Source organism: Poromitra crassiceps, assembly GCF_964638095.1.
Source record: "Poromitra crassiceps genome assembly, chromosome: 9".
NCBI classification, from domain to species: domain Eukaryota; kingdom Metazoa; phylum Chordata; class Actinopteri; order Beryciformes; family Melamphaidae; genus Poromitra; species Poromitra crassiceps.
Window position 1 is genome coordinate 41063093 of NC_139630.1, and position 18310 is coordinate 41081402.

The 18310-nt window shown below is 44.8% G+C and overlaps 1 protein-coding gene across 1 annotated transcript in view; it reads right to left on the reverse strand.

Annotated features, from left to right (window-relative positions):
* Positions 1-18310, reverse strand: part of ryr3 (ryanodine receptor 3) — a gene marked incomplete at its 5' end in the record, with an annotated part of 215243 nt that overhangs the window by 54900 nt on the left and 142033 nt on the right. The window contains 20 exons of the mRNA XM_083643307.1: positions 25-155; positions 1100-1181; positions 3121-3356; positions 3456-3516; positions 3613-3662; positions 4343-4464; positions 4555-4622; positions 4746-4861; positions 6367-6490; positions 7528-7597; positions 7755-7817; positions 8625-8768; positions 9534-9623; positions 9827-9905; positions 10389-10552; positions 11741-11881; positions 13128-13218; positions 13801-14021; positions 16694-16863; positions 17699-17819. Of these exons, the coding sequence (XP_083499433.1) occupies positions 25-155; positions 1100-1181; positions 3121-3356; positions 3456-3516; positions 3613-3662; positions 4343-4464; positions 4555-4622; positions 4746-4861; positions 6367-6490; positions 7528-7597; positions 7755-7817; positions 8625-8768; positions 9534-9623; positions 9827-9905; positions 10389-10552; positions 11741-11881; positions 13128-13218; positions 13801-14021; positions 16694-16863; positions 17699-17819 (2344 nt within the window). The remainder of the gene's footprint in view (positions 1-24; positions 156-1099; positions 1182-3120; positions 3357-3455; positions 3517-3612; positions 3663-4342; positions 4465-4554; positions 4623-4745; positions 4862-6366; positions 6491-7527; positions 7598-7754; positions 7818-8624; positions 8769-9533; positions 9624-9826; positions 9906-10388; positions 10553-11740; positions 11882-13127; positions 13219-13800; positions 14022-16693; positions 16864-17698; positions 17820-18310) is intronic.

Below are 18310 nucleotides of genomic sequence, written 5' to 3' on the forward strand. Positions count from 1 at the left end.
AAGGAGGTTCAGGTGGAGACTCACTGGCTCTCTCTCGGGCGGTCTTGGTGTTGAAGACAGAGAGGGGGTTGTGAGCATTTAGGTGGGGCTCCAGGAATGCCACGGGCATGGCTGCCACAACAGTTGCCAGACACTCCCCCAGAGCGGGCAGATGCCTGGAAATCATATAACATAACATAAAGGCATAATGTACAGTAGGGTAGGAATCAATACGACAAGGATGTCATTACATGATACATATCAAGAGCTTTGTCTTGCACTTTGTTCTTCCCCTTGGGAAGAGAACCAAACATGTTGGCGATTGTTTCAGATCACTCTTTAATGCTTGGTCTTCTTCGGAGAGGGCTCACACAAATCTCTACATGATGTCAGGATTGATCAGACCAGATAGCTAAGGTAAGGTTGTGGTCAAAAGGGAGAGGGGTGTTTTCACTGATAATTTACCGTTTGAGTGCCCTCAAGGTTAGACATTTTCCAGCTCACAAACATTTGATGAGGTTTTATGGCTGCCACTAGCTGTTAGTGGGGGTGCTATCAGCAGGTCAGGGAAGGATAATGAGATGGAATCACTGGTTTAGAGAGACACATTTCATTGCACTCTGTGTTACTGTTGCCTCTCTCTCTCTCTCTCTCTCTGCCGTGAGATTTTCCTCCTTTGATCAATTTCATGAAATAAAATTGCTGATTAAACACCAAACCTGGGTTTCCAGCCTATAACACGTTAAGTATGCTACTGTACAATATAATATATTATACAGTAGCATACTTAATGGAGTGCATGAGCTAAATTATTTTGCATCATCACAAAAGCCCTGCTGAATACACTCTGAAACTGTAATAAATCATCTCGTCACAGGCCTAACTAATCAAAGAGCCTATTTTCCAAAAAGCCAATGTGTTCTTTTATGACTGCCAACTGTTAATTTTCCAAATCTAGTTTATGTATAGCTATATAAGGAGTTTTGCATGTATCATACAAGTTACAACATGAATCATCTTCTCCAGGGATTCTTAACCTAATGACTCAGCTTCATTACTGGGGCATTAAGCCATTTTGGGTGTTGTCCTCTGGTTTGGCCTGAGCAGCTTGACCTCTTACTTCTCCACATAGATGTTCTTCCCCGTTCCCAGAGAGTAGAAGGTTCCTAGGATGCGGTAGCAGGACAGCTGCACATCATCCACTGGAACACAAACCGACGGTCATTCATGGAGCGCATCAATAACTATGGTTATGACCATAAACCCAGTTCTATGATTAATATATGATTTGATTTATGATATGATTTTCTATGGGAAGCAGCCCCCCTGCACCCTTTTTCTCACTATGGCAACCCTGATTGGCCAATAGAACGTACCAATAACCCTCAGCGTGAGAGTGACGCAGCATTATGATAAGCCGCCTCTTCTCGCCCGCTCAGCAATAAGGGGATCCATCCAAGCTAGCTGGAGTAGCCGGTAGGTAGGAAGGATAGATACTAACCATTAGCATTGGTTAATAGAGAAAGCCGTTAAGATAACTGGATTGTGTAGGCAATTAGTTATGACTAAAAGCCTCTATCTAGCAAAGTAATTAGCCGCCGCTAAAGCTAAGCGTGGCCAGTTAAACCAAAAAGCCATTAAGCTAGCTTGGTAACAGTCTGCTTGACGATGATGATGTGGGACACGGCCAAGTCATCAACGACTTTGTTTCTTGGTGCGAAAACGCTTCTTTACAACTCAAAGTTTCCAAAACGAAAGAGGTTTGTATTGATTTTAGACGTTCCCCCCCTGTTCCCCAGAGCAGTATTGTCAACAGTCAGCCTGTCGACATAGTGACAGACTACAAATATCTGGGTACGGTAATTGACAGCAAGCTGAAGTTTGATCTGAATACTGACATGCTGTGTAAGAAAGGTCAGCAGCGCCTTTTCTGCCTTAGGAAGCTGGCCAAATTTCAGGTCGACAAAACCCTGATGAAAATGTTTTATAGTGCTTTTGTGGAGTCTGTCATTTCCTTTTCCATAATCTGCTGGTATGGTAATCTTTGTACAAAAGACAAGAACTCCCTGGGGAGAATAGTGAAGGTGGCTTAAAAAATAGCCGGAACCCAGTTCAGAAGCCTGGACCAGATCTGTAACAATCAGGTGCTGAAAAAAGCTGTGTCCATCCGATTAGATGATGCCCACCCTCTGAGGTTCGAATATGAGCTGCTTCCTTCCGGGCTCCGCCTTCGTGCCCCCGTAGTTAAAAAGAACAGATACAAACATTTCTTTGTGCCTGTCTATCAGAGCGATGAACGCTGCTGGGGTACAAATGTAATATCTCCCCATCTGCCGTTGCTGTTATTTTATCCTTTTATCTTTATTTATTCTTAGGGGTACAGTACAGTATATCTGTATTATATACTTTGTCTGCCCTTTGGTCTGGACCGTGGTTTTCCTTTGTGCTTTAATACAATGATAAATTGTAGCTCTTTCTTGTAATATAAATGTGCTGCTGAGAGTGAAGGCAGTCACTCGCCACACTGCACTTTGCTACTATGCACTTTATATCTCTACTGTGCACTTTAGATCATTGCTACTGTTGTCATTTGCACTTTAACTGTTGTGCTGCACTTTAAACTGCTTCTCTAGACTGTTTTTATAATGTTTTTATTGTCTTATTTGTTTTTATGTATGTACTTTGTACTACGCTATTTGCAACCCAAATTGCCCTTTTGGGACACTTAATAAATCTTGAATCTTGAATCTTGAACACTCAAATACCTTCCATGAGGAGAGTAGCCGAGCGTGGATGTTGGTGAATCCAATTCTAGTAGCTGTCGCCAAGGAAGCGGACAGACGAAGCAAGTATAAAATAAATAAATAAATAAATAAGAGCTAGCTAGCGTCCAGTGATGGAATCTTGCTGAAGGTCTGTCTGCAGACAGTTAAGCTAAATAGCTTCTGCGCGAGATATGCTTCGGGCGAGAAGAGGTGAAACAATGCCGTGTCACGCTCACACTCAGGTTTAAGTAGGGGGGATTGGCGTAGTGAGATAAGGCAGGGTAGGGGTGCAGTGGGGCTGCTTCCTATAGCAAGACACCGAGCGAATATTATGAAAAGAACTTCAAGTCACAGGAGTCAACGGGACAAAACTCACACAGCAGGTCCACTGACTGATGCGTGGTGATGTGCTCGAACAGTGCGGTGAGGATGGGCAGCAGTGCCACGGTGACGTAGTTGATGCTCTGCGTGACGGCCTTCATCTGGGCACGGGACTGCGTGAACTTGCCCAGCTTCAGCATCTCCTGCAGCTTCTCCAGGTCCTCGGCGGCATTCTCGAAGAAGGCACGGACCCCGGCCTTCACCAGCTCTGAGCCGGACTTCATCACCGTTCTGGGAAAGGGGAGAGAACACAGCTGTAATTTGTTACGGTCTACAGTGAATGACGACAACTTTGCACTTCTAACTATGCAGCGATCGATGCATGCTTACTTTGTGTCGATCGAGTGGGCGATGATGTGCAGACAGCTCACCATCATTGCCGAATCGCTTCCTGCAAGATGGGCACATGGAGGTATGGGAATCAATGAAGAGAGATTCAAAGCGAAGAGGCACACTGGCACACAGATAGAGGCAACAGCATTCTTACCAAAGAGAGTAATCCTGTGTCTGACAAGAGCTGCCAGCTTACAGAACAGGCTGGAAAACAAAGGAGAGGGGGAGAACAGGGTTGAACAAAAGGCTGAAGAACGAGCAAGGAAGAGCTGGGAGGAAAATAAGAGCAGAAGGAAATAAAAGGAAAGCTCCAATGATCTTTCAGTAGCAAATCCCCCCCTCACTGCTGCCACGGCAGTGCATCAGTACTGCAACCCCCCCTCACTGCTGCCACGGCAGTGCAACAGTACTGCAGCCCCCCCTCACTGCTTTCATGACAGTGCATCAGTACTGCAGCCCCCCTCACTGCTGCCACGGCAGTGCATCAGTACAGTACTGACCAAACCAAATGAGAAACAACTGTAATCATAACCTAGATTATTCATTGCTATTCCGGAGTACCTGTAACCCGATATCAGACTAATTGTCAACTCTTTACACTCCATTTCCTTCTTCAGTCTGACATTGCCTCCACTCTAATAGTCTAACAGATTTCCATGGGGGAAAGCATGGAAAAAACACCTCCCCTTGAATAAATATCTTCAAAACAGAGTGCTGTTCGGATTTCAAATTGGTACTTTTAATCGATTGAGAACAGCCTCGATGGAAGCGTCTGTCTTGTCTATAGTGGTCGCCATTGCTATTAGGTCTGGCGCACTTGACAACGGCTTTAGTCCCACCCTGGGAGTGGGCAGATTTGAAGGTCTGGACTCAGGCAACAGTACCTGGTCACCATCTCCTTCTCCTTGTTGGAGGCGTAGCCCACGCTGCTCAGGTTCTTGCTGGGCGTGGACAAGAAGTACAGAGAGTGGTTCTTGAAGGTCTGGTCTATCAGAGGCAGCAACACCTGAAGAAAAGAAAGAGAAGAGGAACCTAAACAAAACCTCATAATACTACCAACACTTCAGTTTCTAAAGGTGTTGAGGGACGTTCAGACCTTCGCAAAGAACTTGATTTCCTGGTCGTGAGGTGACTTGTCTGTCTTTCCACTGGTGGCCATAGCCTCTGGAATGACAGGGGTCAAACGTGCCCAACAAGGTAAATTCTATACGTTTTGAAACTACTTCATTGGTAAAGCCTCTTAGTACTCAGTAGGTGTGTCTGTGTTTATAATGTGAACGCACTCACCGAGGTGTGCGATGAACTCCTGGGCGGAGTCGACGTACTGCAGCAGCCTCTTGAGGAACTTGTAGGAAAACTTCTTCTCCATGGACAAGGAGTCCTGCTCCATGTCCTTCAGACCTCTGCAAGAGAGAGGATCACAAATGACTGTCATTCTGATTCAGACTCATCTAGATGTCACTAAATTGTATTCAAGTACACGGACGGTGTCGCTGAGTCGCTTGTCGATGATGTCACAGAGCGCCAGCTGTTATCCTGGATCGCCAGTCAATTCATGGACTATTTTCTTACTTTTTCAAGTCACATCACTGTTTACTTTTTAGATGTTTGTTGTTTTTAACTATATCTTTTGACTGGATGAAGTCATCGGAGGTCTGGATCTTAAGTTATTAGTTAGTTACATTAGAGAGGCAGAGTAAACAGCTCGCCTCGCTGACATCCTGTGTCCACCGAGCTCCATTGGAAAATTGGTGAGTTTTAACAAACTGTTTAGTGTTTTTTGCTGGTTTTAATTACAGAGTCCGTTTGTTTTGGAGAGCAGGAGACTCTAGTATAATCCGGCTTGCGCAGTGATTTTAACGTGAAGTTGCTTTATTCAGCATTTTGACCTGTTGTAATTAGAGTCTGTTTTTGGAGAGGAGGAGACGTCTGCGGGTATCGGCTCCCGGTAAAAACCTTGTGAACAATGAACACTGAGCGAATCCTAATCCATCAAAACGGCTCGCATACTTCCACGCTACTGCACGACGCCATGACACCCCGTCTTCTGTTATTGTTTTGAGTGTAAAACCCCTAGCGGCAGAAAATTACATATTGTACATTTAATACTTCAGGGTCCTGACAGACATATTTGCAATTTACGGTTTCAACATGCACACTGACACACACATCATTAGGATAACATGCAGAAAGGGGGACACTGCCCTGGTGCTGGAGTAGCCACAGGAAGGGGGACACTGACCTGGTGCTGGAGTAGCCACAGGGAGGGGAACACTGACCTGGTGCTGGAGTAGCCACAGGGAGGGGGACACTGACCTGGTGCTGGAGTAGCCACAGGGAGGGGGACACTGACCTGGTGCTGGAGTAGCCACAGGGAGGGTCACTCTGATCTGGTGCTGGAGTAGCCACAGAGAGGGTCACTCTGATCTGGTGCTGGAGTAGCCACAGGAAGGGGGACACTGACCTGGTGCTGGAGTAGCCACAGGGAGGGGGACACTGACCTGGTGCTGGAGTAGCCACAGGGAGGGGGACACTGACCTGGTGCTGGAGTAGCCACAGGGAGGGGGACACTGACCTGGTGCTGGAGTAGCCACAGGGAGGGGGACACTGACCTGGTGCTGGAGTAGCCACAGGGAGGGTCACTCTGATCTAGTGCTGGAGTAGCCACAGAGAGGGTCACTCTGATCTGGTGCTGGAGTAGCCACAGGGAGGGGGACACTGACCTGGTGCTGGAGTAGCCACAGGGAGGGGGACACTGACCTGGTGCTGGAGTAGCCACAGGGAGGGGGACACTGACCTGGTGCTGGAGTAGCCACAGGGAGGGGGACACTGCCCTGGTGCTGGAGTAGCCACAGGGAGGGGGACACTGCTCTGGTGATGGAATAGCCACAGGGAGGGGGACACTGACCTGGTGCTGGAGTAGCCACTGATCTGCAGAAACTTGAAGAGCTCTTGGGCCTTTTCCCGGTCCCTGTACTTCTCTTTAGCTGTCAGGGTGTCATAGGAAACCAGCAATGGGTGGGTCCCTCCTCCTGGTAGGCCAAATCAAATCCAGTTCATGTTAAATGTATTTTACAGACAACAAAATGGAAATCATGCAAGGAGAGTAAGGTGATAATCTTGGAAACATAACAGTACCCCCCCCCCCCCCCCCGAAAAAAACAAACAAACAACAACAACAACAACAACACCACAAAACAAAACAATGCAGAACAGATGACAGAAAGTACCAGGTAACAATATTTACATAACATAGCCACAAGTGGCCATGAAAGGTGTCCAAGCCTCTACAGTACGACTAGGTGGTCTGCCATCCAAGGACTAACCACAGCCAAATCTGCTTAGTTTCCAGCCAAGCCAGCGATGTGAGCTATGTTGCTGTGTTAGTGGTTCTGAGGACTAGTGTGTGTGAGGAAGGAAGGTGTGAGGACATGTGGTGGCTGCTGGAATATTACTGTATATCACCAGCATCAAGTCAGCAGCAGAATGGACTGGACTCCTGAATGGCAGTTCTCAAAATAAAAGTGGGTTTATATATGTTTGGTTTTTATATGTTTGTGCCCCTTTTTGGATCTTTTCTATATTTTATGTATGTCCCATGTTGATGGGGCCCATTGACTGAGTGTGGGAACCGTGGTCTCTCTCACTTTCACCCGACGGTCTGAGCTCACCCAGGGATGGGACCTCCCCTGGTAGCCCCGAAGAGAGCTACCTTCCAGAGCGGCCCCGTCGCCAGGGGCCAGGTAATACACTGTCTTCAATGATGATCAGCCTATTCTTCCTGTAACCTTTGTTTCATTCTCATGTTACGGATGTTGGTGCTGTGATAAGATATCCCTAGACACGAGCTTATTAAGGAGACCGAAACCATTCTGTGACATCAAGAAGAACAATAATAAGCTCCTATACATGGTTTCACTGGAATTCTGTTACTATGGAACAGTTTGGACCCTAGTTTATTTCCTGTCAGCTATTGTATTAGGAAACACTGTAACAGGAAATAAACTAGGGTCCATTTAGAATATTTATGTTGTCAAGTTGAAACGGTCTATACTGTACATTTCCACACCTTTCAGCTCAGTTTTCTTCTTCTTGGCCCAGATATTGTGGTAATTTTCCGCAACCACCTCCACCATGCCCTGCAGCAACAGCAGAAATACCAGCTTTATGAAATACGAATGTCGTTGTGCTGATTTTATAGTTCAAATGTACACTGAGCTTTCTTCTGTTTTTGCTGAGATTGGAGCATAACATTGAGAATGTGAATAATGCTATAGAGGTCAGATGAAGACCAACCTGTAACTCTCTCGACAAAGTGACATTGTGCAGGTCCATTGCCACAGGGCTGAATCCATTAGCCTGCAGGGGCAAAAAGACGCAATTCATGCATAGTCATAACTCAGTGACACACGTTTAGATAATAATCCACAATCGATTCATTTTCATATAAATAAATCTCTGCTTTGCTATCTTTTATTGCCATAAAATGCAATAGAGCTCAACAGGCACGTGACTTTTCGTGATGCAATTTGCCCCGGAAGTAAGTTCCGCATCCATTTTCTCCATAGACATTTCGATAAATCCAAATATGAGTTTTAAGGCTCGAACCAAGCCAACAAGTCTTCCAGAGAATCTTGATAGACCATAAAACACTCGGTTTAAGCGAGAACAAAAAATAACAATTCCGTTGGGAATATTTCGGGGGATATTGGGGTACATGCGGGCTGGTCAGAGGGCCCAGGTGTGAGAGGCATGGTTCGCTACTGATATATACATACCTACATATATACTGTATATGTATATATATATAGAGTATATATATATATATAGAGAGAGAGAGAGAGAGCGAAAGAGAGAGATATTTTTATTTTATTGTTAGTATTAAATACATAGGAGAACTGGGTAGTTTGAATGAGCAGTGATAACCACCATGGCGAAACAGAGAGAGGACCACCTATAAATCCATCTAAAGAAACTCAAACTTCGCCTGAAAATCAAAGAAAAAAGAAAACACCAGAAATTGCCACTTGGCACCAAAGATGGTGCCACAATCACAAAAATGACCACTTCATTAATGAAATAGTGAACTGTGAATCACAACATTGTCTTCTAGTGGTCAAGATATAATAATACACTGATCATATAGCAGAAAAACTAGCATGTTACCTGAGAGTCAGAAACCTTGCGCTGTTTCTCAGTCTCTCGTTGCTGGGACATGGCTTCTCCCTCTTTGGTCCTCTCAATATTCCAGCCCATAGCCAGCATGCTCTTCAGTGACTCCTTCACTGGCCAGCGGTACGTTTCTCTCTCCTACACATTGAACACGCAAATGTGTATGAAACACACACACGCGCGCACAGGTGCACACATACATATATATATATATACACACACACACACACACACACACACACACACACACACACACACACACACACACACAGCTACTTAACTGATAAGAAGTTTGACAGTCAACTGAACTCATTGTCCAACACAATGTAACCAGTGTAAACCAAAACTGCTACTTGATTATCTTTCAATGGAGAGAGACTGGCAAAATGTTATATTCTTTTGCTAAATTAAGTGCTGAGTACAACTTCTATTTGAAATGAATGAGAGAATGGTGGTCAAGTCAAGTCAAGTTTATTTATATAGCCCTAATTCACAAGCATGTCTCAGAGGGCTTCACAGAAAGTATGTCTAGCTGATTCTAGCTAACACAACAGTAACAAGAATATACAGAATAAAGATAACATTTGAACAATTGATAATATAGAAAATTAATAGGTGGCTTGGAAGTTTTAGCAACCACATTTACGGTAAACTTGTATTGCCAGGGAGGCCAGGTATCTGACAGGGAAGGCCAGGTGTCTGACAATGGAGCTCAGTCGCCCCCGGCTCCCCGGGACTTGGAACCCTGATTCTGCTACCGACTCCGTCAGTGATGAACTTGCCAAGGGCAGATCGGAGGATTTTTTTCTTTTCTAAGATTTTTTTTTTACGACGACAAACTCCAATCTAACATTCAAATATATATACTCCCCATGCATCCCCCATGCAGCAGAACACATGTACCTTCTCACTCAGAGCTTTGTAAGGCTTCAACAGTGGATGAGTTTTGGCCTGCTCATCCACACCATCTCCCAGTTTCCAACCTGCTGATACCTGCAACAACAGACACCACACTTCATCATCCCATGGACAATGTAGGTAGAATAATATTACAGATATACTGTAGATGCACATAGAACATCCAGGTACTTGCAGGGTACAGCTGACTAGCTAGCAATGCTACTGCACACTTCTTGCCATTTGTTATTAATATGACTCAGGAGAACTCAATAGAAATCACATGCGTATTGACTAACCTTCTCTGAGGACCATTTGTCATGGGAATGCTCTGCATATTTGTTAGCAACGGATTCAAGTTTTTCAGGAAGGGAGATGCTGGAAAGATGGAGAGTTGATGCATTTAAATGCATAATGGTGTTGTCATTTTGTTATCTATTGGGGGAAAAAATCTTCAACAAAATACAGTGTGTAAATATATCCAACATTCAGAATATTGTTCATCTGACTTTTAGGATTAAGCCTGTAGATAGTCAATATTTTGGGGCAATATATTTAAATTTGTAAATTTTCAATGTCAATACATTGCAATTATTTTCATGTTTACTTATGTGGAATCAAATCAAAATGTGGCAATCAATTAATTCAGGGCTTCCCATACGCAACCAGCATTGAATTGATTATAGAATCAATATGTAATCAAATCGCATAGACAAGATGGACGACCCTGATGTGCTGAGTTTGTATAAAAGTTTGGGATATGTTGACAAACCCATAAACAGTATCGGTCTTAGATGTTCAATTAAATTCTATTCTGCTTTTTAATCTCACTAAAACTATATAGAAATAGGTAACACTCACTTGGCAGTGTTAGTGGGTTTGGGGTCAAAGTTGCCCTGTGCATCCACTGATGCCTGACTCTCCAGTGTGGCACCAGGATTGGGGTCCACAAAGTCTGGAGGCAAGGCCCCGGCGATGGCACACAGGCACGGCATGGCCAGTTTGAAAAGGTCGGCGTCGTACTTCTACAAGAGAGACAGATAGAACCAATCAGCGGGAGGGACAAGTTACAAACTGGCTTTCCCACAATTTCCTCCACAACGTCTTCATGACTGTGCAGAGTCAAAAGAGGACACGTCTGCTTGACTGTGAGATGGAGAGATGGAGCGGAGTGGAAGGAAAAAGATCATCAAGGGAGAATGAGAGAGCGACAGACAGCAGAGAAAGTCTGCAGCCAGCGGCTCTCTGTCACAGGCTGATAAATGAGTGGGGGCCATGTACATGACGAGAGAGAGAGAGAGAGAGAGAGAGAGAGAGAGAGAGAGAGAGAGAGAGAGAAAGCAAGCAGTGGGGTATTACAGCTTTCAGAAATGAAAAATAATTCTTTGTCTCACTGGGTGAGAGCACAGATATCTGGCAGTGTGGTCCATTCACACACCGTGGGCTCATCTTAATTCAATAATCTGGGACTTGGTTTGCGGCTGTACCTTATGAGAAAGGGACTTGGTTTGGGCCTGTACCTTATGAGAAAGGGACTTGGTTTGCGACTGGACCTTATGAGAAAGGGACTTGATTTGCGACTGGACCTTATGAGAAAGGGACTTGGTTTGGGCCTGTACCTTATGAGAAAGGGACTTGGTTTGGGCCTGTACCTTATGAGAAAGGGACTTGGTTTGGGTCTGTACCTTATGAGAAAGGGACTTGGTTTGGGCCTGTACCTTATAAGAAAGGGACTTGGTTTGGGCCTGTACCTTATGAGAAAGGGACTTGGTTTGCGACTGGACCTTATGAGAAAGGGACTTGGTTTGGGCCTGTACCTTATGAGAAAGGGACTTGGTTTGGGCCGGTACCTTATGAGAAAGGGACTTAGTTTGGGCCTGTACCTTATGAGAAACGGACTTGGTTTGCGACTGGACCTTATGAGAAAGGGACTTGGTTTGGGCCTGTACCTTATGAGAAAGGGACTTGGTTTGGGCCTGTACCTTATGAGAAAGGGACTTAGTTTGGGCCTGTACCTTATGAGAAACGGACTTGGTTTGCGACTGGACCTTATGAGAAAGGGACTTGGGTTGCGGCTGTACCTTATAAGAAAGGGACTTGGTTTGGGCCTGTACCTTATGAGAAAGGGACTTGGTTTGCGACTGGACCTTATGAGAAAGGAACTTGGTTTGCGGCTGTACCTTATGAGAAAGGGGCTTGGTTTGCAGCTGTACCTTATGAGAAAGGGAATCGAAGATTCCCCAGAAGAGTTTCTTGGTGAGAAGGAGCTCCTCCTCAGACGCCAGGCCCATGAGGCCCTGTCCGGACGGTAGGCAGTAGTACTTCCAGTTTTGCTCATAGTGGTTGGCCAGCAGCTAGGGGTCAGAGAAACACATCAGCATAAGCATTCAGCTTCAGATTTGCTTCAGATGCCAAAAATCCAGACTAGAAAAAAAATAAGGGCGTGCACGTGGACCCCTCATTCGTGCCCTACTACACCCCTCCCCCGCTGTCTGACAACTCGCAGGGGAGGGGTGGGTTTCACTTTACCAAGTGGAGGCGAGTTTTGTTTACCATAATGATTACGTTCGTTCGGTCATCATAACGGATTGTTGGAACATGACAAGGAGTCATCCCCTCTTCTTCACCGCATCTTGCTTGTGATCTTACACGATGTAAGTTGCTTGTTTACAAGTTAACAGCTTTGTCAGTGTTACGTAACGTTACATTAGCAAGCTTACCTCGTTGGCTTGATGTTGACAGAATTTGCAAAACGGCTTATTGCCTGAGTCATAAAAGTAATTAGAATACTACTCTGCACTCGCTTTTTTGACGACGGTAAAGGGGGAGCAGCTGGACGCTTCGATATTGTTGTGGTTTTGTGAAGTAGCATGGAAGCGACATACGGCTTGTAAACACGCTGGAGCGACCCGCGGTAATGTTTCCTCTCCACAAAACGTTCCATTTCGTGAACGTGGATTCTTGTGTTGTTTTGGTGTGTCTTCTTCTGTGTTGTTTATGGCGTTCAAACAGCGTTTAGGTGCTTTACCACCACCTTCTGGATTCGACGTATTTGTCGTGTAGCTCCATGCACCGAACCATGACGCCCAATCGCCCATACTGTGAGGTCACGGGAGCAATACACGTACCGTGACACCCCTGACACTCTACTGTACATAGGCTAAGTAACTTCTATTTTATTTTATTGTTTATGATACATTCTTATGACTCTTACCATGTGTGAGGCTATATATCACGATCTATTGGGAGAAACCAAGTAATTATATGTCAAATCAGACATTCAGCACCCCCGTTGGAATGATCCTTGTTTCATAACCAGACTCGACTGTGAGATTGGCAGTCGAATCAGGCTCCTTTGAACGAATCGTCGACTATTGGGAGGGATGATTTGTGATGCCAAACATCAAGTGTTCATGAAACGCTCGGGGGAGGCGGCAGAGATCCTCTCAGCATTTCAGCCGTGTAAGAAAAGCTGTCTGGTGCACGAGTAGTGAGGAGGACGGATAGGTTGTGAACTAGGAGGTGTCACTGATTCCGTGGCAACTCCTCCGACTCATAAATCAACAGAATAATGACAAACATGTGTGTCCGGCGCCTCACCCGGAGGGGCATCTGGCAGTACTCGCTGAGCATGGGGACGTCGAACACCAGCCGCCTGAGCAGCTGCTGCATCATAGAGGGGCGCAGATGCCTGCAAACAAGGATGGTATTGGTTTAAAACAGAAATACAGGAGGAACGGGTACAAACATTAACAACAAGACAACAATACTATTGCGTTAATGCAAAAACAGGGAACAGTTAGAGCAATAGCAGATTCAAACACAGAACATTTCACCAATAAAGTGACATAACTATCCCTTGTGCTATTAAATTAGGGTGAGCACCTATGTAATTAGAAAAGTAAAAGCACCTATGTACAATAATATTTAAAGGGCCACAAGTCAAATACAGCATGTCCTATGTTTTTAATTTATTTAAATTAAATCAAGTGTTTTGTTAAATTAACCCTAATGCAATTTGGTATATAAGCTTGATGAAGCAGATATTGTTCCCAAAAGGTTGCAATTTGACTGGTTTCTCAAGGAATAGTGAATAGACCTACTGTACATTACATGCAAGAGTGAAGTGGAACAGAGTGCTGTGTAATATGTTGTACTAAAGCCATTTGACTGTAGCATTATTTGGAATTGCAGCCAGTGTAACGTCTCCCCCCCCCCCTTAATCCTGTCAGTGAGCGTGGTGCTAGCTTGCACGGGGGTGGGGGCGGCGTACTTGCAGACAGCCAGCAGACACTCCTCAATGGCGTCTCTCTGGGCCTTGGTGAGTGAGCGGCCTTTGGACAGCCTGTAGATGGTCTGCAGGGTGGAGTCCACCAGTGCCGTGTAGTGCTCTGTGTTGGCAAACAGAGCGGCACAGCGGGTCAGCAGAGGCAGCAGGGCTGAGCCGATGTACCTATTCAGGGCCAAGGCCGTCTCCGTGGTGCTCAGCACCTCCTGTGGGAGAACAACATGAGGGTTAGCTGAGGGCCAGAGATCCAACTCACAGCGTACGCTCTTCCACATGTCAAGATTAGGAGATGCCTGGTCCAGACCCGTCCAGACCTTCCAATCCGCCCAGTCCACCGAGTTGGCTGTTTCTGGTCTGGCATTGTGACATGCAACAGCGATTTCTTATGTTGGGGGAAAAAAACATTCTGTCCAATGAGTGCTGAGGGGACTAACGATTAGCCAATCAGCGCCAATAAACCATGAAACGGGCGGGAGTAAGTAACACCGATGTCAAGCAAGCTGCACACCAGGATGCGCACTGGCAACCTATAGATGAAATCGATGCTGCTATCAAGGCTGTTCTAAATCGATTAAAAGTACAAATTACTTTGAAATCCAAACTAGCACTCTGCTTTGAAGGCATTTATTCAGAGGGGAGGTGTTTTTAGCATTGGTTAGGATATGTTGTTGGTCTCTAGTGATTGGTTAGGATACATTGTCGGTCTCTAGTTGAAAAAGACTGTATGATTGTTGGAATAATTGACTGTTTCAAAGATGATGGTTATGGGAAACTGTGTGGATCAGAGAGCCTCTGACTGGTGTGCACATTAAAACACAAGGATCCAAGGGCCGTTTAACCATTTATTTGGCAGTAGGTTGGATGGATGGAATGGATGAATGGAATGGATGAATGAAATTGATGAATGGAATGGATGAATGGATGGATGAAATGGATGAATGGAATGGATGCTTTTTCTGCATAACAGACAACACAAACAAGGATTAATGCATTGCTACATGCCCACTATAGCTATAACTAAACTTGGCAATAAACAGGTATAATGGGCTTACATTTAATGCATCCACTAAGGTAACTAATGTCTTTGAGCCAGGGTCATACATTCACTGCAAAGGTTTCTCACAGGTAAGTGAGTGGGGAAAGGTTTCTCACAGGTAAGTGAGTGGTAAAGGTTTCTCACAGGTAAGTGAGTGGCTTCCATGAACTTCAAGATTTGGTGGGCATCAAAGCTCTTCAAAGGTTGGGGAGACTATGCTCAAAAAAGGTGCTGCAGAAATGTTGGCAAGCCAACTCTCAACTGGGGGTGAAACTGACTTAATTAGGTAATTGTGAGCAGCTGGGTGAGGTGCAAGAGGAACAGGTGAGGGAGTGATGCATTATGGTAAATGAAGTCCAGAAAATCAGCTTGGGATTTTTAACACTAGTGATTTGTTAGGACATGTTGTTGGTCTCTAGTGATTGGTTAGGATACATTGTTGGTCTCTAGTGATTTGTTAGGACACGTTGTTGGTCTCTAGTGATTGGTTAGGATATGTTGTTGGTCTCTAGTGATTGGTTAGGATACGTTGTTGGTTTCTAGTAATTGGTTAGGATATGTTGTTGGTCTCTAGTGATTGGTTAGGATACGTTGTTGGTTTCTAGTAATTGGTTAGGATATGTTGTGGGTCTCTAGTGATTGGTTAGGATACGTTGACAAATTCGACAATGTTCACGGCACATTTATGCGAGAGACTGTGAGCCCATCTGACACAGGAAAACGATGTCACATTCGTCTAGTTTGACTCCTGAAACTACTTCAGCTGACATTGCGGTACAATTTATCTCAATGTCAGCTGAATTACTTGTCATTTTATGTGGACGGTCATTATATTTCCTCGGGAGATAATGGTGGAGTAATTACAGTGGTCCCATTGTGACGGTGTCATTGCCCCAGCAGGGAATATTATACTCCTGGAGACGAGACAAGACTGGAAAAGCAGCTTTTTATCCGACTGTCTTTGCCCTGATGGCAAAGAAGTGAGCATTGATATAGCAACTTTTAAGTAAATTCCATGGATCGCATTGCATCGACTCCACAGTCCACATGGTCTCATTTAGAGGAGAAGTGGATGACAGGTTTAGTCTTCCTAAACAGCAGATAATTTGATCAAAGACGACTTTCATGCTGCAGAAAACTCGGTTGTGACAAGGCTTTGTTCTGATGGAAGTGCTGAGCCATCGCTGTTCGTGTTCGTGTCTTTGTTCATCCTCCCTGATGAGCAAACCGGACACCAGGCGTCACTGTTTGCATTTAAATTATTACCAACAGAGGTGGAAAGAGTACTGACAAATCCTACTCAAGTACTGTTTAGTGAAAATTAACACAAGTACAAGTAAAAGTACTAGTCCAGGAAATTACTCAAGTAAGAGTAAAAAAGTAGCCTATTTAAAAGTACTCAAGTAAAAGTACACGTGTGTTACTTTAAAAATGTTTAATATTTTAATAATGTTAAATTTCACACATCCAGCACATGTTAGCAGTGTCATAAAGCTCAAACCTTGTATGGAAAGATCAATAGGAAAGATTGGGTGGGCTGATGGTTACATATTGACGTGAACTTAAAAATCCCTTTATAGGAATATACATACTGTAGAGTCTACATATAAAAGTATGAGAGGGAGGGAGCCCCTCGTACCACCAGTGGTATTCGTTCCACAGGTTGAGAACCACTGCTGTAGACAGTTGATATAAAATGGTACAAGATGTATGGAGGACATGTAACAGCTGTTAACAGGTGGCTTTGAGGGCCTAACTCACTCCTTTGGAGGCACGAGGCTCGCTAGGTAAGCTGGCAATGAGGCGAATGCTTGTTGATGGATTAGTTCCTCTCTCGCTCACCGTGTCCAGAGACGCCGAGGCTCGGAGGTCAGGCAGGAAGCCCACCTCCAGCAAATGCAGCAGGAAGCTCTGGTCCTCGATGCCGTACACGCGGTCCAGGAACAGCACCATGGGGGCCTTGTGGTCCGGACAGAAGCTGGCATTCATGTCCGGTTCAGTCACAGAGCCATCTGAGGAGGAGCCAGATTAGAGGAGGAAAGAACAGCTTCAATTTTATTTGCCATTTTTATCAAACTATACCGTACCTGGACCGTACCTTTATTTACCAACACCAACGCTGGTCGTAGCTTTATTAAAAGGATGGCTTTAGTGATTATCAACCCACTTTGTATTATTATAATGTCGTTAATATAAGCAGATGGGAAGTGGTTACCTTCGCTATATGTTTTGCTCACGGAGATCTCCCATTTCCTCCTCTGGCAAAACGCTCCATTGTGACGCATTTTACGTCACAACGGGACTGCGGAAGCTTTGCTCGAGACGCAGAATCTGCTCTGAGTGCTGTCGATTCAGCTTCCAGGGCAGCTGCTGTTGTTTATTTGTATTTTTTAAGTATGCGTACATCCACGGAGAATCACATTGACAGCCTTAATGAGCCTTAATGACTTGCAGCTGGCGGCAGTGGTGTAATGTAGCAAAGTATTAATACTTAAGTACAGTACTTAACGGGGGACTAACACCCCCCCAGATTTCTGGCAAAACGCCCTGTTGCTTGATATAAAAAAGAGAAAGGCAGCAGATTCCACCCACTAGTTTGGTCCAATGCAAATTGACTAATACTTTTACTCAAGTATGGCTTCCGAGTACTTTATACATCACCGGTTGGCAGGGGCGGAGTTTCTGCAAGCCGGACAAACAGAGGTGGATTTCTCCTTGGAAAACGTATAGTGAAGGTAAACACTGCCCATCTGCTTAGCTTATATTAACGACATTATAATGATACAAAGTGGGTTGATAATCGGTAAAGCCATCCTTTAACCAACACCAACCCTGGCTGGAGCGTACCTTTATTGATGGTAGGTGTTCTGAGGGGGATGCTGATGACACCCACCAGGTCTGTGGTGGGGACCAGGGAGCGCAGGATGGCTCGGATACGCAGCGCCTCGCCTTTACCCTTGTTAATGAGCTGTAAGAGACGCAGGCAGAACTCGTTAAACATGATTTAATTTGCGTCACTATAGGAGTTCCTGTTGTGGTGACATTTTTCCATGACCAAAGGTACATTTTCTGATAACAGACATTGCTGCAGTCCTAAGATAGCCCACTGACGCATCGGTTTCCATGCTCTTTGACTGTTCCACCTGAAGTGCTTACACAATCTGATCCACCAACTTCAAACTTGTCATCATCCTTTTTCATTCATTTTGAAATGTCAAGTTGACCTGACATCGTTAAGTCACAGGTCGTAATACTGTATAACAATTCAACAGCAAACCACCTCCTCTGCATTCTCTCATGTATTTATACACTGTATATCATTCAATATTCACCTGTCTGGAAAATAGTTTGACATGTGGAGCTGTGCAGATGTTTGAACTGAGCTTCAAATGTTAATATTATCATGACAATGGGGCTAAAAGTATTTTGTTAGATTAAGGATATGGAATGATGCAGCAC